The following is a 24348-nucleotide window of genomic DNA, read 5'->3' as shown; positions in this document are numbered from 1 at the left end:
TCCCCGCTGTGCTGGGGGTGAGGGACAGCCATTCCTGGGGCACCCACTCTGCCAATCCCACTGTCACCAGGCTGGAGGGAGATTTTGGGTGTCCCCGGTGCTGTGAAGGCCCGGGTAGCAGCAGGAAAGGCCGCTGAGGAGACAGATCAGTGTCACACTCTGGTCTCTGAGCCAAACAAGCCACTGTCCTGGCACTCCCCAGAGCTGTTCCATTTGTCTCATCCCAGAGCCACAACTGGGACATGGTATGGTCCTGCTGTGATACCAGCACGGTATCCACTGCTTCCATGCCTCAGTTTCCCTGCCCTAGGGCTGGATCTTCCTGCATGGTATGGGTCCAGCAGCAGGAATGACAGAGAAGGAGCACATTCCCCATCCCAACTGGCCAAAGACACACAAATTAACATGGATAAACACGGACTGCTGCATTATTTCACTTGTTGGCCACTATTTTCGGCCAGCGGCTGAATTCCGGGCAGTGGCGAGATGGGTGGGGGTTGCCAGGAGCACCGGTGACTCTTTAACCTTGGAACACTCGGACTGGCAGGGAATTTGGGGCGAGCAGTGCTGGTAATTTGATCGGCGGGAGCCGGGCGAGCGCTGGCCCCGCAATCACCGGGAAAACGCCGACGCGGTGGAAATCGGCCGCCGCTGCCCAGCGGGACGGCACGGCGGGGCCGGGCGGGCACGGGGACACGGCTCAGAAGGACAAACATCTGCCTGTCACCCCGCAACCCCCTGCCTCCGTTCAGTGCCACCCTGGCATTCCCAGGGGACACCGGGCGGGCTGCGGTGACCCCCAGCCAAAGGACACCACTGTCCCCCCGTCCCAGCAGTGCGGGGCTGCGGAGCCGTAATTTATCACGCCCGCCCCTGACAGCTCCCTTTGACGGGGTCTCCGGGGGGGCCGAGAGATGCCTTTTGTCTGCCCAACAATTAATTATTTCCTGGCTAATGATGAACTCCGACTTGCCAAGCAGGGAGCGGCTGCGTGTGGGAAGGAGACAACCCTCCCTCACCCCACTGTGCCCCCTCGCCACAACCTCTCCCATGGCAGGGTGGAATGTTGGGGCACCCAGGGATAAGGCTGGGCTGTGAGACCCCCCTGCATCTCACCATCCTTCTCACAGGCATGCTGGCCCCCAAAAGGGGTGGCCCAAAAGCAGGAGGATGGTGCTGGGATGGCAGGATGAGTCCCCTCTGGCGGTGCCAGCAGGTGGGTGCTGCGCTGTGCTGCGGCAGCAGGTGCTGGCAGCACTCTAAGTGCCACTGGCGGCAGCCCTGGAGCGCTCCAGGAGGGGATAACCGGCTGATGGGGCTGAGCTAATGGAGAAAATCCATTTAGGATCACTCGATACTCTCCCCTGGGCTTTCATTACACCTCAGGGCTCCGCAGGGCACCGGGCCCTGAGCCGGCCTCTGCCAGCCCAGATCCCATCGCTGCCGGCTGGATGTCTCGGCAGAGGCGCTGGAGGGATGAGGGGAGGGATGAGGGGAAGAACAGTAGGGAGGGATGTGCATGGAAGGAACGATGGAAGAGATGCAGGGAGGGATGGAGGGATGAAGGAAGGGATGTAGGAAGGGATGTGCATGAGAAGGGATGCAGGGAGGGATGCAAGAAGGGATATGCATGGGGAGGGACGCAGAAAGAGATGCAGGGAGGTATGTGCATGGGGAGTGATGCAGAAGGAGAGGCAGGAAGGGATGTGCATGGGAAGTGATGCAGGAAGGGACACAGGGAGGCTTGTGCACAAAGCCTGCAGCTCTGAGCTTGTAGCTGCAGGTGACAAGAGCAACGCCAGCAATCCCTGCGAGGGACAGGGACAAACTGGGGTGTGATGGGGCCTTGCTCTGGAGCAGCTCCCAAGGAGCCTGGCTTGGCTCAGTGCCACAGGCAGGAACAGCGACCCCCGGGGCTGCGGGCACTCAGGCCGGGCTCCCCGCAGTGGGAGAGGCGACAGAGCCATGAAAAGAAGTAAAATAATTATCGGGCGCTGGCGGCTCGGGCTCCCGCCCGGCGCGTTCTGTTTAAGGCTAGTTAATAGCCAGTGTTCTCTGGTTAGGCCTGAATGACATTTCCAGAGTTATAATAACTGAGCTATTACTCGCCGTATTGATGCATTCCCCCCGCCGGCAGCGGCTCATCCCGCGCCGTGCCGCCCGGCCGCCGAAAGCTCCTTTAGTCAATAGCACTTCTATTTTTCATTACTCCCTGGAAATGTGGCTCTTGGAAGCTCATCCGTCATTCAATTACGCCCTGGTTCAGTCCTATCATACACGTGTCATAAAGTTCCTCAGATCTGAACTGCTGTTAATTTTCTGCGCCATCCCAAGGGGATGCCCGGGACGTGCCTGGAAAGCAACCAGGCAGCCGAGGGCATGCCGGGTACGGGCGCTCCCGGGAGCGGGGGCTGCGGCAGTGCCGGGGTGCCCGGGCGTGGGGGGGTCCGGCGCCCCAGGGGTCACCCCAGAGCTCGGACACTGTTCCTTCCCCACGGCAGCGGTAGCGGGTCTGGCGCCGCACGACCTTGGCAGCGCTGGGAATTAATTCCTCGGGCTGGTTTATTCTTTTATCAGGTGTTGGTTTAACAGGGTGAGCTCTCCCCCTTCCCCTTTAATCCTATCGGCATCTGTGTTCGGCACGTCCGTACCCAGAATAATCACCTGCCTGGCAGATTTGTCACTTCACCAGATGTAATCGGGGAACTTTTCCTCTTTTTTTTTTTTTTTTTCTTTCTTTTTGAAACTCTCCTTATTTTCTGTTTCTTAGAAGCTGCAGCTCGCGGGCAGAGGCAGCTGCTGCAGGCAGTACCTGTTCCAGGTCACCCTCCCCAAACCCAAGGGTTTGCTCTGCTCAGAGCCGCTCTCCAGCTGGGGTTTGGCTGAGGAGAGGATGACAGGGCAGTGGCACGGAGGGTGGATGCCAAATGCCTGCCATGATGGCTGTTCCTGTCATCCTCTGCTGCCAGGAGCGCACCTGGATGGGCATGAACCCTGAGCCAGAGGGGAAAACGGGTACAGGATGGGGCTGGGGGATGTCAGGAATGGGGGATGCTGAGTCAGGGGGATGCCAGGTCGGGAAGATGCCAGGCTGGGAGGATGCCAGGTCAGGGGGACACAAGTTGCTCACAACGGGTCCCTGCACAGATGCCAAGGACCTTCAGAGCCTTAAAAACTCGCACCCAAGAGGTGATGTTGGTCTTGCTCCCCTTTACACCCCTCCAGGCACCACTCCTGCTCTCCCACCATGGAGTGCCTGTGGCTCTCTCCCAGCCAGGGCTGCCCTGGGGATCCCTGTCCGTGCTCTCCTGGCCGGGGCGTCCTGTCCAGTCCCCTCATCGGTGCCTGGGTGGTCTCAGCCACTCCACGTGGCCTCCCAGCAGGACGATGACCTGGTCACTGTCCTGCTCCTCCACGCTCCGGTCCCACGGGGCCTCCCACACGCTGCTTTCCCTGCGCCAGGACGGACACACGCCCGGGGGGGACGGACACATGCCCTGCTGTTTGAGAACACCCCATCACTTGTCAGTCCTTGGGACAGCCATGCTCCTGCCAGGCCCCTTCCTGCTCCTTGGACAGCTCCGATGGCTCGGAAGGGACTGATAAACAAACATTCCCATCAGGAGGATGAGCCAGGAACAGCCCAGCCACGAGGCTCTCAGAGCCCCGGGACAATCACCCGACTGTCAGTCATGCTGGAACAGCTTTTACCTCGGTTGTGATCTGGGAAACTGAGGCAGAGAAAGGTCTGTGGATGCGCAGGGTGGGATGTGTGAGCTTGGCAGCTCCCGAGCATCCTGTGCCCACGGGCACCCTCTGCCAGCCTGGCATTTCCCTTCTCCCCTCCCAGCCCACGCTCCCACTGCTCTCTGGGCACGGCTAATGACCGGCCTAATTGATCTCTGACGAGGCACCAGAGATCGATGCTGGATCCTGCTCCAGGCTCTGTGAAAAGCCATTTCTCCTGCCCGGCTGGGCAGCACCGCCCCTCGCCCGCAGGGAAGCGCCCATCGATCGGGGCATGGATCGATGGGGTGGAGAGGGGATGGAGGGGAAGGCGGCCACCCCCGCCGAGGGGAGCACCCCCCGGCAGCCCTTGGCTCAGCCCCGGGGGCACCGCAGGCTCCAGGAACTCCCCTGGCACCCAGGGAGGGACAAACAGCGGCACAGAGCCCAGCGGTCCCTGTGAGGTCACACTGCCAGCAGACCCACACTGATTTCCTCACCTGACTCTTCCCCCCTTATTCCTTCCCCTTGTGTCCCACCGGCCAAATTTGACCTGATTTGGTGCAACCAGCCGGGGTCTTCACTTCTCAGTGGCCCCATCCTCCCCTCTCCTTTCACTGGGGTTTAAGCCTTTTCACTTCATCCATTCACTCCAAGACTAATCAGATTAAAGCCCTGCCCGGGGTGCTGCCTCCCCTCGCACAGATTCACCCCCTTATCCCCCCTCCCCTCGCTTCACCTCCTTCTTCCCCTGTCAGGTTTTGGCAGCCAACTCCAAGGTCCAGGCATGGCCATGCCAGGGGTCAGTGGTGGCACCAGCTGCCCTTGTGTCCCCAGGGAAGGGCACAGAGTGGGGGTTCTGGGGGTACACAAGGGAATTCTGGAATGATGAGGATGCAAGGCAGGGATGAAGAGGATGGCAGGACGGGGATGAAGGCAGCACCAGCCACAGGTCTCCAAAGCCATCTTGCCCTTTGAAGAACCCCTCCTCCTCATCAGCCTGGCTTCACATCCCAGGTCGAGTTAAAGGAGCATTTCATTTAGGAGAAATTTAGGAAAATTTAGTACTTTTTTTTACTTTCATGCAGAGCCATGAGTGGGTGAGGGGTGAAGCCAGGACCACGGTGCCCACCCTGGAGCCCCCCAGACCCACACAAGACCCAGACCCAACACCCAGAGCCTGGGGTCACCCACCAGCCCCCACACCCCGGGACCCTCCACTCCATGGCAGCTTTGGGAAAGGAACAATTCCCCACTAAAAACTTCCTGGCCTCATCCCACACGCTCCAGCCCCAAAAAATCACCCAATGCCCCCATCTAAACCTTAACCATCGATTTCCATTCCCCTTGGCCCAGCCCTGCACACAAACGCATTCGCCACGGCCCTCTCCCCGGCAGGGATTGTATGCAAAGGCGGAGAGGGGGAATGAATAATTCATCTCCGCTGTCTTTCAGAATTACACTGTGGAAAAATAAATCTGAGACTACTATATAAAAAAAAAAAATTAAAAAAAAAATAAAATAAAGGCGAAAGGAGCCGGGGGGCGCGGGGAGGCAGCGCTGGGTTCGCGCCCCCGCGGCCGGAGCGGGATGCGGGGATGAAAAGCGCCGGCGCGTCGCGGCTCCTCTTCCATTGAGCGGCTCCACATTCAGGTCCGTGCGGAAACCACCGGAATCCCTTCCTGTGCTTTGTTCTGCGGCCCTTTCAGCGGGGGCTTACGGGGCTGGGCAGGGGGCGGCGGGGAGGGGGGCACAGGGCTTGGGGGGGCTTTGAAGAAAGTCGCTCATGCGTTCGGCTGGTTGAGTTCAAGGGGCGGCGAGGGGGGGCTGGAATGGGTCAGGGGGGCTCTGCTGGCTGAGAGGGGGCTGCCCTGGGTGACCGCACTGAGGTGAGCAGGGGGCTGTTCTGGTGATGGAGGGGCTGCCCTGGTCATGGGGCTGTGCTGAGGTGAGTCGGGGGCTGCCCTGATACAAGCAGGGGGGCTGCCCTGCTCTGGGGTGCAGTGTGCGCCCCCTGACTCAGCCAGAAACCCCTCAACACCACCCTGCCAGCACCTCTGCAGGAAGGAGGGATGCTCTGCCCCATGCCAGAGGGGTCCCGGCTGGGTTTGGGGCCATGCCCTGACCCCTCCTGCTGCCCAGAACGCCCTGGATGGGACCAGCCGTGCCCGCATCCCCCCTCGCAGCCGGTGGGGGCCACGTGCTGCCGCACGAACGGGGAGGGGAGGAAGCGGGAGGCACTTTAATTTGGCTATTTAAAAATAAAGAAATAACGCAGGCTTTGAAAGCCCGGAGGGGTCCCAGCGGAGGGACCTCATCCCCCCTTCAAAGGCCGCCTCTGCTTTCTTCCCCCCGCTCACAGCACACAAAGGTGCACGAGCACTTTCGTCTCTGTGGAAAGACCTTTTTAATTGGTTCCAGGCAGAAGGTTAAAATCTCTCCCCTTCCCTGTGCGCTTGGCTAAGAGGGGAAAGGGGGGAAAAAGGGGGAGGCAGGGAGGAAGGGTTGTATGGAAGCAAAACAACTCTGCCCGGCGTGAAGGGGCTGAGCCGGGGGGCACCCAGGGCCAGAGCCCCCAACATGGGATCCAGGGTCACTGAGGGTGACAGGGATCCAGGTGGGAGCAGGGGAGACCCAGGGGGCTGTGGTGGGGGCACTAAAGGGGCTCTGCCAGGGTCTGGGGCAGGAGGTGCTCACGGGAAAAGGGAGATGCTGGGTGTGAGGTTGCTCGGTGCTTCCATGAGAATGCAGGGTTTGAGGGTTTCTGCAGATTGCTAAAAAAAGCGGGTGGAAATGTGGTGCATGGGGAGAAAGCTGGGCAGAGCAGGAGGGCACCCAAGGGGCTGCTCTGCGTGTGTCCCCATGAACACAGAGTACCCACAGCACATCCCCATCCACAGCGGGGTGACCCCAGGATGGCATCCCAGAGCATCCACCTGGAACCCAGCCCCTCACCATCCCACCGCCATCCCACGTCACTGCCACTGCCATCCTCCTGGTCCTGCCATCCTCCCGGGCCTGCCATCTTTCCAATACTTCAATCCTGCTATTCCTGCCATCCTCTCTATCCTGCCATCCTCCCAGCACTGCCATCCTCCTAAATCTTGCCATCCTCCCAAATCTTGCCATCCTCCCAGCACTGCCATCCTCCCAAATCTTGCCATCCTCCCAAATCTTGCCATACCCCCAGCATTGCCATCCTCTCAAATCTTGCCATCCTCCCAAATCTTGCCATACCCCCAGCACTGCCATCCTCCCAGCACTCCCATCCTCTCAAATCTTGCCATCCTCCCAAATCTCGCCATACCCCCAGCACTGCCATCCTCCCAAACCTGGCCATCCTCCCAGCACTGCCATCCTCCCAGCACTGCCATCCTCTCAAATCTTGCCATCCTCCTAAATCTCGCCATACCCCCAGCACTGCCATCCTCCCAAACCTGGCCATCCTCCCAGCACTGCCATCCTCCCAAATCTTGCCATCCTCCCAGCACTGCCATCCCCCTATTCCTGTCATCCTCCCAAATCTTGCCATCCTCCCAGCACTGCCATCCCCCTATTCCTGCCATCCTCCCAAATCTTGCCATCCTCCCAGCACTGCCATCCTCCCAGCACTGCCATCCCCCTATTCCTGCCATCCTCCTATCCCAATCCTCCATCCTCCACCCCAATACTGCCATCCTCTCAGTCCTGCCATCCTTGCAGCCCTGCCATCCACCCAGCACTTGGGTTTCCTTTCACGGAAGGGGGAGCTGAGAAAAACGCATCAATTATTGAGCCGGGGCGGCGAGCCCGCCGCGTCCCCCTTGCTGATGCCGCTCAGGTAGAGCCGCGCGAGCCGCAGTCAGACACCTCTAACACGATTAAGCTGCAGGGCTCTGCCAGCGCGCTTCAAGGTCAACTTCTCTGAGGCTGACAAAAGGCACGGCGGGCAGCAGCTCCCCCCGCCCCCGCCCGGGGTGGCAGCACGCTGGGGACGGGCACCGGCAGCCCCCAGAGATGGCAGCGGGACGTGGGGAGCGCCAGGGCGGGATGGCAGGGGTCCCACGGGGATGGGGATGCAGTGGTGGGGTTCCTGCTGGGATGGGGATGCAGTGGTGGGGCTCCTGCTGGGATCAGGGTGCAGTGGTGGGGCTCCTGCTGGGATCAGGGTGCAGTGCCCAGGCTCCCAGTGGGATGGGGAAGCAGTGGTGAAGCTCCTTCTGGGATGAGGGTGCAGTGATGGGGTCCCTGCTGGGATGGGGATGCTGTGCTGGGGCTCCTACTAGGGACTTGGTATGGGTTTGCCAAGGAACCTGCCGTGCCCCTCTGCAGCAAAGCCGCTCCTGCCATGCCGTGAGGCAGGAGCGGGTCCAGCCCGGCTGGCTGCACGTGGAGAGGGAATTGGATCCAGATGTTTCCCCCAGCAGCCGGAAACTGCTTCCCCCCATCCCGGCAGCCCTTCCACCGCCCCACAAGGCCTTGGGGGGGAACAGCTCTGCCCAGCATGGAGTGGTGCCAAGAGGGCTGGGGTGCACCCCAGCCTGGCACAGGCAGCAGAGGGACCAGGCAGCTCAGGAGGGGACGGGGTGGCAATGCCAGCTCTGCCGTGGTGCTCCTGCATTTGGCGTTTGGGTACTCACAGTGACAGGACCCCCAGGCTGGCACAGCCACACTGCACCCCCTGTTCATCCTCATCCTGCTCGTTCCCTTCAAAAACCACCCTGCTCTTGTGCATGGTGAAGGAGGGACAGCCACCCCTCCCACACTCCACGAGAATTCCCTGCAGGAGAACAGAGATGGGTGCCCACCAGGATGGGTGTTCTCTAGATTGAACACTTACCATGCCAGTCAGAAGGCAACAAAGCCATAAAAAATCCCAAACCTCAGGAATGGAGGACCCATCTCCAATATCTGGGTGCACATGTGTTGGGAAAGGGCTGACAGGCGGCTCCAACAATGGGGTGCATGACACAGGTCACCCCAAACACCATTCCCGAGAGGTCTCCCAAAGGACACCACACCCACAGGTCCCTGTCACCACCTCAAGACATCTCCTGCTTTGGGGAGGGTTCCCAGGGCAGTGGGATGGAGACACAGCTCTCTGGCCTTGCCACAAGAGTGAGGAAAACCACCTAAAAACCTCAAAAACCCATTTGAGAAGCCAGAACCCAAATTCCTCCCCTCTCCCATTATTTAAAGCCCATCCAGCTCCCAAGTCCTCAAGGATGCAAGAATCTCAATTACCATTAAAAGAATGCGTTCCTGCTCCTCCATTACGGAGAAAAGCATGAAAACCAACCCCTGGGAATTCCACAACTCTAGAAAGAAGAAAAATAAAATATTCATGTAATTTAGATTATTTAAAACGTGGCAGTTGGTAAACCAGTCTCTGCACTGGAGGGAACTGGGGGTGCTCACACCTTGCAGAAGGCCAGGACTGGGTCAGGGCTGGAAAACCCAGTCGTGGCCACGCAGATCCCGGTGCCACCCCGGGCACCCCACGCCCAGGATCTGGTGTTAAATGGGTTTTTAAACACCTCTGAGCTTGTGGGATGCAGCACTGCAGAAGGACAGCAGGTTATTTTTATCGTTGCATTAGTTCCAGTTTAATTGCCGGGATGTCATTAACGGCATGGAGCAGGGTCCAGGCACGGGGACACTGATGTGCCCTGTCCCAAACCCCATGGATTGAGACCCTGCCTGTGCCTCTCCTCCCACCAACACAGCTTGGTGACAATCAGGGACAGGGACCATTGACCAGGGACAGGGCCAGGAGCCATCAACCAGGGCTGGACCCTCCCAGCTCACCCTGTCCTGGCCCAAACACTCCTTCTCCTGCAGCTCCACCCAGCAGCTCCAGGGAAGAGGACTGTGGCTCCCTCCTCACCTCCCTCCTCCTCTTCCTCTCTCCATGGCAGGTCCCAATTCCTTCCAGTGCTCCTGCTGGGAATGCTCTGTTGTCCCTGGTTCTCCAGTCCTGGGGTTCCATCGTGTCCCACCAGCCCATCCCACCTGGGACCATCCCCACTCCTGCTCCCTTCACCAGCCCCTCCCGAAATTCCCACATCTCCAACAGGGCCAAACACCCCTGGTTTGTGCCAGAGCCAGGGGCTGGGATCTCTTGGATCACCCAGAGCTGGGACACACACTCAGCTCTTCCCTTGGCTGCTCCCAGCAGGAAACCTCCCTCTGGTGCTGACCAAGACCTTCCCAGCACTGGAGCTGAGCTAATCCTGGGTTTCACACCCTGAGGGGCTGGGGGATGGCACTGCCATCGAGGGGACCCTCCACTGTCCCTGTCTGGGCTGGGGGATGGCACTGCCATCGAGGGGACCCTCCACTGCCCCTATCTGGGCTGGGGGATGGCACTGCCATCGCAGGGACCCTCCACTGTCCCTGTCTGGACTGGGGGATGGCACTGCCATCACAGGGACCCTCCACTGTCCCTGTCTGGGCTGGGGGATGGCACTGCCATCGAGGGGACCCTCCACTGCCCCTGTCTGGGCTGGGGGATGGCACTGCCATCGCAGGGAGCCTCCACTGTCCCTGTCTGCTCTGTGCTGACACAGAGGAGAGCACAGGGGAGCAGAGCCACTGCTGAGAAACCACCTTGGAGGAAAGCAAAGCTGCCCATAATGGCACACAGGAATGGGGACACTGGAAGTGCCCTCCCACGCCTGCCAGCCGTGTCCCAGCCAGGTGTGATCCCAACAGCTTCTCTCCACCAGGAATGCCAGGATTGTGCTGCCAACGGCTGCCCAGAGCTTTGGGTCATGCCCAGCACGGTGTCCCCAACCACCAGGGACTGGCCACTCCCCAGCCAGGCGCCACAGCCCCCTCCCAGCCCAGCAGTCCCCAAAATGCCAGATGGGATCAGACAGAGGACGTGGGATTTGGGGGTGGTTTCCCAGCAGATCGAGGTTGCCAGAGGTGCCCGAGCAGGCAGGGCAGGGATGGGCAGTGTCACAGGAGGTGACAGTGGCTTAATCCCAAAACAGGAATGGCTCCTAGCAGGGAAAGCCTGGCCAAGGAGAATCAGGCCCATGTGGACACGCTGGGGAGCTGGGATGCAGAGCCAGGATGCAGAGCTGCACCCCACGCTCTGGGACACCAGTGCCCCTGCACCAGTGCCTCCCAGTTCTGCACCGGGGAGGTGGCACCTGGCAGGGACAGGGCCACATGGCTCCTGCAGAGACCTGTGACGTTCTCGGGTGGATTTGCTTTATAGGGTCAGGGAAGAAGGAACCAGTGAGGAGATATTGAAGTGGCGTTTCGCCATCGGAAAAAATTAGAGTCACAATATTAATTAATCCTCAAAGCACTTTACGAACATTAACTAATTAAGCCTCCCAACCCCTCTGTGAGGTGGGAAAGGTATCATTGTCCTCGTTTCACAGCTGCAGAAAACCAAGCGGGTGGAGGTGACGTGACTCACCCAAGGTCACTGCGAACCAGGCAAAGGTGTGAACAGGTTCCCAAAATTTGCACCTTGCTCCTCAGCAGGACAGGACCCAGCAGTGCTGGGCACCCTGGAGCCCAGGAATGCTGGATTCCAGCATCCCGAGCCAGGTCCCAGCATCCCGATCCCCACCCAGGGCAGGGTGGAGAGGGACAAACCAGGACCTGTATCCCTGAAGGGACATCCTGGGGGAAAAAACCCACCAGACCCAGGGGCAGGGAGTTAAAACAGAAACCACCAAGGGGTATTATGGAAGGACCCACCGACCCTACGTGGTTTAAAAGCGATTAGAGCCCTGCCTGGGTTATCAACCAGCGTCTCAATCCCGCAGCATCGATCCGGATAATAGCCGGCAATTGTTCAGATACAATATCATAAAGTCACTTTAACTACAGCCATAAAGCTTCCCCCGCCTGCAGCACCGCTGGGCTCCCCGCATCGTGCTGGGGACAGGCACCACCAGCACGTGCTCAGGGCTGAGGATGGTGGGGGGACCCCTCTGGGACCCCCTGAACAGGGACAGGATCCTCAGGGGTTGCCCCCCGCTTCCGCTGCTGGGAGTGGATGGAATGTGGAGCCCCCCGAGGCTCCCCTTGGTGTTGCTCCTGGGGATCTGCAGTGCTGGGGTGAGGGAGCTCCAAGGCAGCTGCTGAGATCTGACGTTTCAATTTTTAATCCGTGGGATTGATGGGAATTGAGAGAAATGGGGGGTTCTCCCAAATGTCCCTGTACAGCAGCTTGGATCCCCCTGCTCCCATGGTTTGTCGTTGTCCCCAGCACATGGAGCTCCCGGCTGGGCAGGGTCAGGATCTGGCTCCTTCACCTCCTTCCCACTGCCAGCCCCCCCATCCCATGCTGCTCCCACTCCGTGCTCCCTGCCCTGGGTCACCGGGAGTGCCACTGGAGAACACGGCTCTGGAGGACACCGCTGGAGAACCCCGCCAGAGATCCCAGATTCCTCACCCGCCGCTTCCTCACCCACCGCTTCCCACTGCTTAATGAGCACAAAATATTTCCATGTTGCCAATTACTTGGTTCGTTTGTGCTGCTGCGGGCAGCGCTGGCGCAGGGAAAATCCCCCCCGGAGCTGGCCTGGCCCCCAGGGAGCAGGGAGAGCCCTGGCTGGGTCTCCCCAAGGCTGAGCATCCCCACCCTCACCACGCACCCCGAGACCCCCCAGCCCCCTCACCCCGGGGTCACCATCACCAGCAGCCTGCTATGGACATTCCCGCGTCCCCAGTGACATTCCCACAGCCCCAGTGTGACACAGTAGGAAAGCAAGCCCTTGCTTTAAACAAACCTTTGAGGGACTCAGAAAAGGCTTTGGAACCCCTTTTCCAGCTGTCCCCCAGCACACAATGGTTTGGGGTCCAACCTCTTGGTGCCACTTTTCAGCACGGAGAAAACACCAGAGATGTGCCAACCTCAGGCCATCCCAGCTGGGTCCATCCCTGCTCCCATCACATCCCCAGGCAGGATTCCCAGCTGGAGCCCTGTCCCCTGGCCAGCATTGCTGCTGTGACCATCACCACAAAACCATTCCAGCAGGTCGATCTCGAGAGCGGCGTTCCTCCCACCTGCACCCATAAATCCTCCCTCCAACTGGAGCAAGGAAGTGATTTATAAGGTGGAATAAAAACTACAACGTTTAAGGAAAAATATTAAAAAGTCACAAAAATCCATCCAGCTGGATCCCCTCCCATGGGAATGGGGTCTCAGTGACGCTGGGATTTTGGGGCAGCGAGGGACACACTGGGAAGAATGAATTGGGCTCTGGCGCTGCCAAACCACCTGGATGTGGGATGCACACCGGAATCAGCCACAGATGTGAGCCACCGTGTCCCCACACAGACCCCAAACCAGTGTGGAAAGAACTGGGGGGCTCCAGTCCCTCCTCATGGAGCCCTGGGCTCTGTGGACACGAACAAGGGACTTCACTGCCGACATCCCAATCTCTGCTCCCATCTGAAATTCCCACATTCAGCGCCGGAGCGGGCGGACGCACTGTGCAGCAGGACATGGCACTGTGAGAGACATGTCCTTCTCCATCTCTCAATCACTCCACCAACATTAATTCCCTAATTTAGCCCCTGGCAGCAATCCTCACCTTACCCACAGAGAAACTGAGGCTGGGGGAGGGAGAAGCCATTTGTCTCCGAATAATGAGCTGGAAGTCGGATCCAGGATCACCCTCAGCTTGCAGGACGAGAGTCCCTGCTCCTGATCCAAAGCTTTCTATCATAAAAGACAACATTATGATTTATGATTATCATTACTCAGCTTTGAAATGGAGTCCAGATTCTCCTGGAGTCCAGATCCCAGCTGCAACACCGGGGTCCTGGACATTTTCCCCACTGCCGGCACTCTGCATCCCGATGTCGGGAAGAGCCAAGGAACAATGGAAAACTGCAGATGGCAGGAGGAAGAGCTGGGAGAGGCAGCAGTTGGGTGGCTGGAACTGAGGTCCACTGACCCCAGGAACCATCACAGACAGGGGAAAGCTGGGAATGGCAGGAAGAGCAGGCAGGGAAAGCCAGGAGCTGGTCCGAGCTGAAGGTCACTCGCGGCAATGAGTGTTAGGAAGGCCGGCACTGGTTGGGCTGGATGCTGCCTCCAGAGCATGCATCCTGCAAAAGCAATCCCTGTTCCCAAACCTGCTTCCAACTCTGCCAATTTAGCCTTAAATTCCACCTCAAAGGGTCAGGAGCAATGCCAGGGCCGTGGCGGGGCACACGGTGTTCCACAGGACTCGGCACCCGCGCGGCTCTGGCCAGACCAATCCCCGCGACCCTGCGGCGATCCAGCGGAGACGTGGACGGAGCTCGGAGCCAGAAGCCGCTTCTGTTCCAGACAGGCTCAGATTCTCTGTTGGAAACTACACAGGAGCACCATTTTGACCAGCATTTACAGCCGGGAGAGGTGCCAGAATCCCCGTGTGCCAGTGCCGTACCCGACGGCGGATCTCCAACAATGGCACGGTCACTGGGACAGTCACAGGCACAGCCTGGCAGAGCCACGGCTCCATCCCGAGTCCCTCAGCCAGAGCAGCAAATTCTCCCAACCACCCAGCACGAAAGATCATGAAAAAGCCAAGGAGAGAGCCTGGAGCATTCCCAAGATCGACACCAAGCCCTAGAGCACGAGGATCCTCCCGAGGGAAGAAGCTTGCAAGGTTCAGGATAACAGTAATTTCCCAAATAAAGGATTTTGCAGCCGACCCAGCCCTCACCCAAATCCCCCAGCAGCAACACAGGGAGGAGATGGGGGAGAATTCCCACCCTAAAATGGGGATTCCAGGAGCTCACCCAGGAGTGAGAGAGCAGCCAGACATACAAAGAGAAGGAACTCCAGTTACAGTATTTGTACAGGTTTTTTAAAATGCAGAAAAATGGTGGAAAGGCAGGAAAAAGCGGAGCAGAGCGATGGGAAAATTGAAACATCCAAACACCAGGAGGGAGGGAAACACTCCAGGAGAGAATATTTTCTCAGTAGCATCTCTCCTACCTCCCACCCCACTCTCCTGGATGCTCTGCTAGGACGGAGCTGAGAACTGGGCGAAATTTGGAAAAAGCCCCTTTGGAAGGGTCGGCACATCAGCCCTGGCTCAGGCAGCTCCAGTGCAGTGTTGGGTGAAAATAAAACACAATTTGTGGGCAAAATGTAAAAAGAAGGGGTCGGTGAGCAAACCAGGAAGGTTTTTGTGGAATTCCAGCGGAAAGACCTGGATTTGGAAAAAAGCTGATATTCCTGAGGTGAAGGGGGAGAACGGCTGACAAAAGGTCCTTTAGATTTCAGGGAAAAGGGAAAATAACCGCTGCTGTATTGTATAAAAGCACCAACCATTCCAAAATAACCTTGGAATAAAAACGCCCATCCCGGCACAGGGTGGGGATGGAGGGATGGAAATGGACACACGGACACGGCCCAGGCAGCTCCAGCAACCCAACCCAGCACTGCTGGGGCCGTGCCAGCATCTCCCAAGCCTTGGGAAGCCGGGTACCCCCGGCCCTCCCCGCCGTCCCGGGGGGCTCTGCCCCGCGTTTTTCCACTCAATTTCCTTCCCGCGTCGGCAGGAGATAAATCCCTCTGCTGAGGCAGGCGGCCGGAACGGCAAAGCCAGCGGTGCCAAGTTTAATAAGCAACCCTGATCGAGAATCCAGATAATAATTGGGATTATTGAGCTGGCTGGGAAAGAGCTTCCTCAGCTCCTGACGGCGCCCGTGCCCGGCACCCGGATGACAGTGACACCCGTGGGGTCCCCAGTGGGGCTGGGACATTGACGGGAGACTGAAATGCTCCTGAGGAGCAGCGGGAACCCATCCATCAAATAATATTAAAATAAGATCAAAATAATAAATAATACACCCCTTTTTGAGCGTTCCATGCGCAGTCAGAACCTGCCCCCAAAATTCCATGGGAAGAACACTGGGGGCCCCAGCTGCATCCCCACCTCTGCAGGAGCTTCCCTGCATCCCGATTTTTGGGGGGGACACACGGAGCCGGCACCGTCCCAGCGCCTGCGGAGAAGCTCAGCCGCTGAAATAATCCCGTCGCGGTTGAATTTTGTGCAGGGCACGAGGTCCAGGGGCTTTCTTTCCTCAGTGGAAACAGGATTGGAAAAGGAAAGAATTGGGATTTTTCGAGTTCTCTACAGGGTCAGGCTGATTTTATTCTACTGCAAATATAAATAGGGTTTTTGATAAATAATAATAAAAAAAAAAGACAGTCTAAATAAAACCCCCCTGGAAGACATGGCACGGAATCCAGAATCCTGGCAGGAATTGCTGTAGCCGGGCTGAGTGCTCTGGAATATTTGTATTTGCTGTCTAAACACTTTATCTCTTTCCCAGCACATGGGTGAGTTTTGCTCCCGTGTAATGTTCAAGGAAAAATAAACCGAGACGGATAATTCCTCCTCTTCTGCAGATAGAAAAAGAAAAATCCGACAAAACTTGGTTGCATTGGGGGAAAACAGCAAAATATTTCCAGGGAAATTCGGACGAACGCCAAGGAAAGAGATGGAGGAGGCAATTGGGATGTGGCAGGAGGAGGAAGCTGGGGATGGAAGGGGATTCCCCATTCCCACTCAAAGCCCCCAGAACCATTTATTCCCCTTTTTTCCCAAAGTCAGCGGCGCTGGGAATTGGAGCCGAGAGAGGTTTGGGTTTGGCACAAAAGATCCGAAATCCAGAGTTGGATTCCTGGGGGACTTTGGGGCTGGTGGATAAGGAGTTTGAAACAAAAAGTCCATTCCTGGAGTCGAACAAAAAAAGGTATTGAGCGATGGTGTAAAACTCTGCGGATCCTGGGAACGCTTGGGCAGCGCAGCGGGAGTACCAGGGGTGGGAATACTGGTGGTTGGAATACTGGTGGTGGGAATACCAGTGCTGGGAATACTGGTGGTGGGAATGTCAGGGGTGGGAATACTGGTATTGGCATCCACAGGGAGCGGTGGCTCCAGGTCCAGCACTGGGATGGAGTTTAGTGGGATCGACCCGGCACGGGCAGCCCCGGCGTTTGAACGGACACACGCGTGTGCTTGGAGGTTCACAGCTGCAGGGAAAAGGGGAAAATCCCACAAAACAAGGCCAGAGAAGCTGGAAGCATCAAGGAAAGAGGAAAACTGGGAGGTCAGGAAGAGGTGATGTGCTGAGGGAGAGTAGGGATGGATCCCACAGGATCCCACCATGTCTTAAGTTTATCCCATGGGATCCCACCCCAGCACAGGTGTATCCCAAAGGATCCCACTCCAGCACAGGTGTATCCCAAAGGATCCCACCATGGCACAGCCCCACCAGGACATGGTTCACCCCTGTGGCCGTTCCTCTCCTGGCATCACTCGCTGCTTGGCTGGGCCTTGGGAAGCAAACACGGGAAGAGGGGAAAAATGTAAAAGGGGAGGAATTTAAAAAAAAAAAAAAATAGTCTAAATCCCTGTTTCTAAATCCCTCTCCCATCATCCTGGCTCAAAATGAAGGATGTCCCTAAAGGTGACACCTGTCCCAGACAGGGCTGGCAGGGAGGTGTCACACCAAGGGAAAGGCTGGGAATGCTCCCAGGCTCCGAGCACCAGCACCACCCCGCCTTGCCAAAATACACAGGGCTTTGATTTCTTCACAGGTTTGGGGCTCAACAAGAAAATTTTGGCAAAACCACTTCCCAGCCGCCCTTTAGAATGAAGCTTCAGGCTGGCAGCTCCATGGCCGTAGATCTCCCCTCCACCAGCCCCAATTCAGACCATCGGGCTGCACAGCTGAAGCCAACGGGTGACCCCGGTGGTGACCCCAGCCCTGCCCTCACCCCCTCCCAGCACAGCCCACTCACATCCCCCCACAGCCCCCGCTCTGCTCTTTTGAGCCGGGAGCCTCATTAGGAGGTAATTACCTGCGGAACAATGGGAAGCTCTTTAGCAGCCCAGGCACAGCGGCAGCAACAAGCCAAGGGGGAAAGAGGGAGGAGAAATAAATAAATAACAACACTGTGACCACCCGGGAACAAGCCAGGACTGAGCAGGGACACGGCCGGTGCTGCCGGACAGGCTCCATCCCACTGCCCTGCTCTCAGCTTCGCCCCTTCCCGCTTTTCCTGCCGGGATCAAACCAGCCCTGGCGCATCCCACACCCCATGGGTGCAATTTCCCCAACACAGCACCCGACCAGCCCGTGGGAACAACCATGGGGTCCCCAAATCCAGAAGGGATGCGCTGGTGGCTAAGAGTTTGGAGCCACAGATACCCCTAAACACAGCCCTGGCTTTGGGGAGGGCTTCAAAAATGTCTCTGGAATTCATCTGGCAAAAGCCAAAGTGGCCACCAGCTAACCCAAACACTTCTGCAGCTCCAGAGAATCATGGAATCACTTGGACTGGGGAAGAGCTCCAAGATCCTGATTCCCAGTCATAATCCAGCCTGGGCCCTTGGAGCACAGTGCTTCCCCCTGCACTTGCAGAGGCCAAACAGGGCCCAGTCCTGTTTTTGGGATGGATCTCCCAGCAGAGGGAAGTGACTGGACAGCAGGATGAGCACTGGGTCATGGCAAAGGGGGAAAAGGAATTGAAACACCTCTTAGGGGCTGCAGGTCACAGTGCTCCGAGCTGCTCGCCTTCCATAAATCCCATTAAATCCAAGGAAGCGGGGCAGGATCTCTGCCCCAAGTGGGGAAAACCAGCTCGGATCAAAACGGAGCCTCAGAAATCACGATTAATATCTAACACAAAAGAACCGAAATTGTCACCATCAGGAACGAGGAGCTATTTAAGGAACAATTGCTGCAATTTTCCAGCCAACCCAGCAGCTGAACCTTGTCAGGCGCAGGTAGGTATGGCTCCAGCCAGCTCCTGATGTGGCACTGGGATGGACACAGCCAGACAGCCCTGGAGCCAGGTAAGCCCACAGCCAGGTACATCCTGGAGCCCCCAGGTAGGAATTCCAGGGAAATGTCACACAGGGGTGGCACAGCATTGCCAGACAGGGGAATTTTTAGCATTGGATTATTTGTGTGTGTAAAGTGTATTTATGGGGGGGAAGGGGAGGTGAATAAACACCCACATATGTAAATTAATTCCTATAATAGACATAAATATATTTGTATGTAAATATATAAATCAATATATATATAAAAATACATGCGCCTTTCTTTCTACAGCAGCACTTTCAAACCTTTCCATGGTACCCCAGGGCCTCTCTCACCCCGGGGACTGTTCCCACTGCCCACCCTCTGCGTGGTCCCCCCCCACCAGGACACCCCGGGATCCAGGGGGGATCCTGGGGCCCGCCTGACCCTCCAGCAGCTCTGCACACCCCCAGCCCATCCTCGCATTAGGATGCGGCGCATGGCCGGCATTTGGATACCAAATGTGCAACCAGCAGGGAATGTAATTGCGGTCCCTGGAAAGGGACAGGCGGAGACGGAGACGGGCACGGAGAGAGAATCCTGTCAGCGACGCCGGCCCGCTGGTGTCTGCTCTCCATTAACCACTCGCCGCAGCCCTGGGCTGGTGAGGAATTGCTAACACGGCTTAACGGGCTGGAAAAGAGGGGTGGGAAGGGCTGGGAGTGATCTCGGCACAAAGGGAGAACAGAAGGAGGAAAACTAAAAGAGCAGGAATTGCACAGGACGAGGCCGAGCGCTGGCACACCCAAACACCCAGCACTGCTCTGGCACCCCGAGAGGGGACTCGGGCTGATGGTGACACAGGAACAGCCCGAGTGCCAGGGTTAAAATTCACATTAAAATCATGCCAAGGGGGAAACAGGGCATGTTTCTTTCAGGGGCTGATGTGGGCCCTGGTATGATGTCCATGGGAGCGGGGAGGGGAGACACAGAGACCTGGGGACCCCAAAAGTCCCAGTCAAAGCCAGGACACAGAGGTTTTAGGATCCAGCCCCCAATCCAACATGGAGACATGGGTGGGATCGCCCAAGCTGAGCCCTCTCGCTCGGCCACCCCTCTGCAGCACCAAATTCCCCTGGAAAAAACAGATGTGGCATCCTCTTCACTCCCTTGATGGAGAAGTGGGACACCAGCAGCCACCAGCAGCCTGGCACAGCCCCTCGTGTCACACAGGTGGGCAAGTTGGCCCTGGCTTGGGTGGTCAGTGGGTCATGACCACGGCTTTCCTGTCCATGGCCACCAAGCTCCAGCCTCTCGGACAAAGCACCAGCGACCAGCAGGCGCCAGGGCTGCAGCTCCAGGAGATGGGAATGCAGGAAAAAGGGGCACAAAATCCAGTGGGGTTTGGAACATGATCTAAATCCCCTCCAAGATGTGCCCCACTCACCTCAGCCCCACCACCCCTGTGGCAGAGGCACCTTTCCCCCCAAAAGTCCTGCTCTGCCATCACCGCTGGCCCTGAGCATCACCTGGCTCCATAAATCCCCCTGCCAGAAACCATTTCTCCGGTTCTCGATCCCAGGATTGGGGAGTGCAGAGGAGCAGAACAGAAATCCCAGCTGTGCTCACAAACCACACCGAAAAATAATACAGAAATCAGCAAAAGAACAGTTCGGAGGCAGCGCCGTGACCTCGGCGTTAAACCAGGCCACGGGCACGATCCCGCCTGGTCCCGGGGATCTGTGCTGTGCACGGAGGGAGGAGAACCCCTGTCACTCTGCACATTCCTGCCGTGGATCCAGGCACACGCAGTGACCACGGGATTGCTGCAGGAACACCGACCAGCATTCAGGAATGACAATCCCCTGCCCGTCACCCGGCTGTCGGCAGAGCGGGGGACGGCAACAAATCCCAAACCCTTCATCCTTCCTTGGCCTCCCAGGGGTTTCCAGCATGGCCACAAGACCATGGGTCAGGATCACAGGACTGGGGACCTCCTGAGGACATGTCACTCCTTTCCACAGACCCTTTCCACCATAGCACGGAGGTTTCCCTCATCCCTGATTTTTTGTCACACGGTGCCGCGTGCCGAGACATTCATCCTAAACCCGCTATGGTGGGGTGGCAATGGGGACCAAAACTGGACACCCCAACCCGTTGGTGATGCTGGACACTCCAGCACACCCAAATCAACCTGGCTGGTTCCCAAAGAAAATCCACCCTGGAATCCTACGGGTGAGCAACTCCTGCACCACCAGCCCGAAAACACAGGAGTGATGGCGGGAAGAGCCCTGGGTGTTGTGCCAGACCCCTGCCCGCAGTGCTGGACCAGGGAGGAGCCCCAAGGTCCCATCCACGGGCACATCACCCTGGTCACAACCAATGGATCCACACCCATGACCGGCCCAGCCATGGCCAACAGATCCACACTCGGAGAGCGACCATCGGCAGCGCCTGTACGTGCCACGGAGCAAAAACCCACACTTCCACATGGTAACAAAAGTGCCCATTATTATATAATTCTACCTTCATCATCCTTCATTTTTCTTCCTGGATAACCCAGGAGTTCCATCCAGCCAAACGTTTTCCTAGCGCATCCTCACAAAACCATTTAAAAATAAAAATAAACCTTGTAAATCCACAGCGAGTGGTTAAATCTCTCCCCAGAACAGGGAAATTGCAGCATCCCGAGGTACCACTTATTTTTAATTTAGCCCCAATTATGAAATATAGAATTATTCTAATCTGGGCAAATCATATCGACCATGAGATTTATTCCTGTCTTTTATAAAATATAGATTGCTGTATAAACCTGAAGAAAAATATTTAGCGGCAGAGAAGGTCTGTGGGTTCAAACAGGACATTTTAACCTTGGGTCTTTCCCCCCTTTTTTTTTTTAAACCCCTTTTTATTTCCCCCTTACTAAATGAGGTATTGGTGGGGGGAAGAAAAGAACGAAAACAAGGGACCAGAAAACACAGAAATACATTTTCCCTTCATTTTTAAGAATGAGGCGGTCTTGTAGTAACTCCAGAGAAAAAATAAACCCACCGCTGGGTTCAAAAAGGGAATAAGCAGGAAACTCAATGGCAATTTCAATCTTTGCAACCCCTAATAAATTGCCTCGAATTCCGAGAGCCGAAGGCGCAGGCGGGGAGCGCTGGCGACACGGGGCGCTCCCACATTGGGGAAATTTGGGTCACATCCCGGAGCCAGGCGCTGCGGACGTGCCTGCTGAACCCACCAGCCATTGTCTGCTCTTCCCTCCCAGCCCCTCGCGCTTCCCTCCACTCCATTTTTATTTTCCCCCCCATCCTCGAAAATATTTTCCCTGCCAACAGCAGATTTAGAAATGTATAAATATATATGGAATAATGATCCACCGTGGATTTTTTCGAGGAGGAATTCTCGGCGGCTTCTACGAGGGGGTGAAGGGGATGGAGCTGACGCCATCACCCGTGCTGGGTCCCGGGACGCCCCTCACCAGTGGCCAAGGGGCTACTTTTGGCTGTTGGCACCACCATCAGAACCCTTGGGTGCCAAATCCCATCCCCAGGAACCCCTGGGCGCCAAATCCCAAACGTCAGAACCTTTGGGCGCCAAATCCCAGCCATCGGAACCTTTGGGTGCCAAATCCCAGCCACCGCCCCAACCACCCTCATCTCCAGGATGCCAGACTTGGACGGGGGGAGACACCTCACACATGTTTGGCGTTTGGGAGAACAAAAATACAAAGTGTGGGAGCTTGGGGGGGAGCACCAGGAGCGAAAATCAAAAACTTCGCAATGGGCAAAAAAAAAAATTAGGAAAAAAAAATAATTCCCTGGCTCTTACAATCCCCCACAAAAATGTGAGGGAGATAATAAAATCCATATGCACCACAGGCGGCCCACGACGCAGGCACCACCGCCAAGGAACCACCACCAAGGCACAAAGGGACAGGCTCGCCCCAGTTTTGGGGAGGACAGAGGGGCACGGGTGGGTCCCCCCAAAGGGACGTGTGGAGGTTGGGTGGACACCAGGTGCTCCTGAGGGTTCCCAGCCCTGCGCACGTCCCGGCGCCGAAATGCCACCAGGAACTTTACCCAGCTGCACTGGTGTCATCGAGGGAGAGAAGGTGGCACCGAGGGTCCCCTCATGGATGGCAGCAGGGGATGAGCCACCCAGAGCTGGAGGAGCTGCCTCATGTCCCTGGCAGCCCTGGGGACGAGGACCAGGCCACGCCGTGCCCCTCAAGGCCACTTGTCACGCAGGGACCGAGGGGGACAAAGAACGCCCCGCTTGACCCAGAAAACAGGACAGCCCAAAGCCAGGGGCCACAGGGGCTGCACCCACCAAGCTCATCCCTCACCACTCACAGACACCGCCAGGCTTGGGAGAACTTTGAGGAATTTTGGGGGAAATGGGAATTTGGTGGCTAGTGTTCGTTTTTACAGGAATCCCCACAAACGAGCCCGTTCAGACCCCAAAGAGTGTCCCCAACAGAGAGGGCTGGGGGATCTCGAGGGTCCCAACCACCTGAGCATTCCCAGAGCAGAATTCCTCCCGCTTCCAACTCACCAGCAGTTTTGGGATCCTCAAAATCATGAACAAAGAAATACGACAGAAAGAAAACTCTTGCCCCCAAAGAAAAAACACTTGGTGGGGAAAAAAAACACACAGAAAAATCAAAATTCCAACTGGAGTCAGGAAACGAAGCCAACTGTGGGGATTGCACTTCCAGAATGGGAATGACCCGGGAGCAGCAGGGCCGGCCATCCCCAGCTCCGCACGCCCCGTGCCCCCCTCGGGCCCGTTTTGCCATTTCCCCCCCAGATCGCTCTTCCCGACTCCCCCGCAGCCGCACCCGCCGCTTTGGGCGGATTTCGGGGTTTTTTCGCAGAACCTTCATCCCCGGAGAGGGACCGGGGGGGGACGGGGTGGAACTTGAACTTCCCCGAAGTTGGGCGCAGAGGGGCCGGGGGGGGGCCGAGCCGCAGCCCCCGCCGCCCCCGGGAACGCTCCCCGCGCCCGGCGATGCTCCCGGCGCTGCCGCAGCCCCCGGGGACGCTCCGCCCGGGGCCCCGCGGGAACTTTCGGGGGAGGGAGCCCCGGGGACCACCCCCCTCCCCGGGGCCGCCCAGCCCGTTCACCGGACCCCACCGGGGGCTCGAGGGGGACCCGACCGGCCACGGGCGGCGGCGGCCGCTGTCACCGGGCGGCAGCGGGCGCTCAGCGGGTGTGTATACCGGGGGAAACACCGACTGGAACTCGGGCGCCGAGGCCGCCCCCGCCGCCCCCCCGCCTCACCTGGGATTGCTCCGGTTCCAGTAGACGGCGAACCGGTCCGAGATAACTTTCCCGGTCTCGTCGGTCCAGACGCAGACGCCGAGGAGCGCGGCGAGCAGCGCGGCCGCCCCGCAGCGCACCATCGTCCCGGCGGGCGGCGGGCGCGGCTCCGGCCGCTTCAGGGGGCGGCGGGGCCCTGGGGCCGGCCGGGGACGGCGGGCGGGCGGCGGGCGGCGGCGGCGGCGGGCGGGCGCCCAGCCCTCACCATCGCCCGCGGCCCCGGGCGCCGTCAGCGGGGGGACTCGGGGGCGGCCGCGGTGCGGCGGCGCCGGGGCAGCCGCATCCCGCGCTCGGGCGGCGGGGACCGGCCCGGTTCCCGCGGCGCCCCGCGATCGCCCCGGTACCGGGAACCTTCCGCCCCCCCCACCACCACCTCCCGCGCCCAACTTCGGCCAAGTTCCTCCGAGCCCCGCGGCGCCGCCGCCGCCGCCCGGTGCCGAGCCCCCGGTGCTGCCGCCGCACCTGCGGGCTCAGCCCCGGGCCCCGCCGCGGGCTGCTCCGCCCCGGGGACACCGGAGAGACAAA

General features: G+C 58.2%; 1 protein-coding gene across 2 annotated transcripts in view; it reads right to left on the bottom strand.

Moving 5' to 3' along the window:
* Nucleotides 1-24348, bottom strand: part of LOC311162573 (ephrin-A2) — a gene marked incomplete at its 5' end in the record, with an annotated part of 61753 nt that overhangs the window by 13873 nt on the left and 23532 nt on the right. The window contains one exon of one of the 2 annotated variants that reach the window (XM_084220975.1): nt 23785-23906. The exons of the other annotated variant lie outside the window; for it this stretch is intronic. Coding sequence (XP_084077101.1) covers nt 23785-23906 — 122 coding nt within the window. Of the gene's footprint in view, nt 1-23784; nt 23907-24348 lie in introns of those variants that run through there. 2 annotated transcript variants of the gene reach the window in all.

The sequence above is a fragment of the Fringilla coelebs genome (genome assembly GCF_963513975.1).
Source record: "Fringilla coelebs genome assembly, chromosome: 24".
NCBI classification, from domain to species: Eukaryota; Metazoa; Chordata; class Aves; order Passeriformes; family Fringillidae; genus Fringilla; species Fringilla coelebs.
This window is presented reverse-complemented; position numbering and strand designations above follow the sequence as displayed.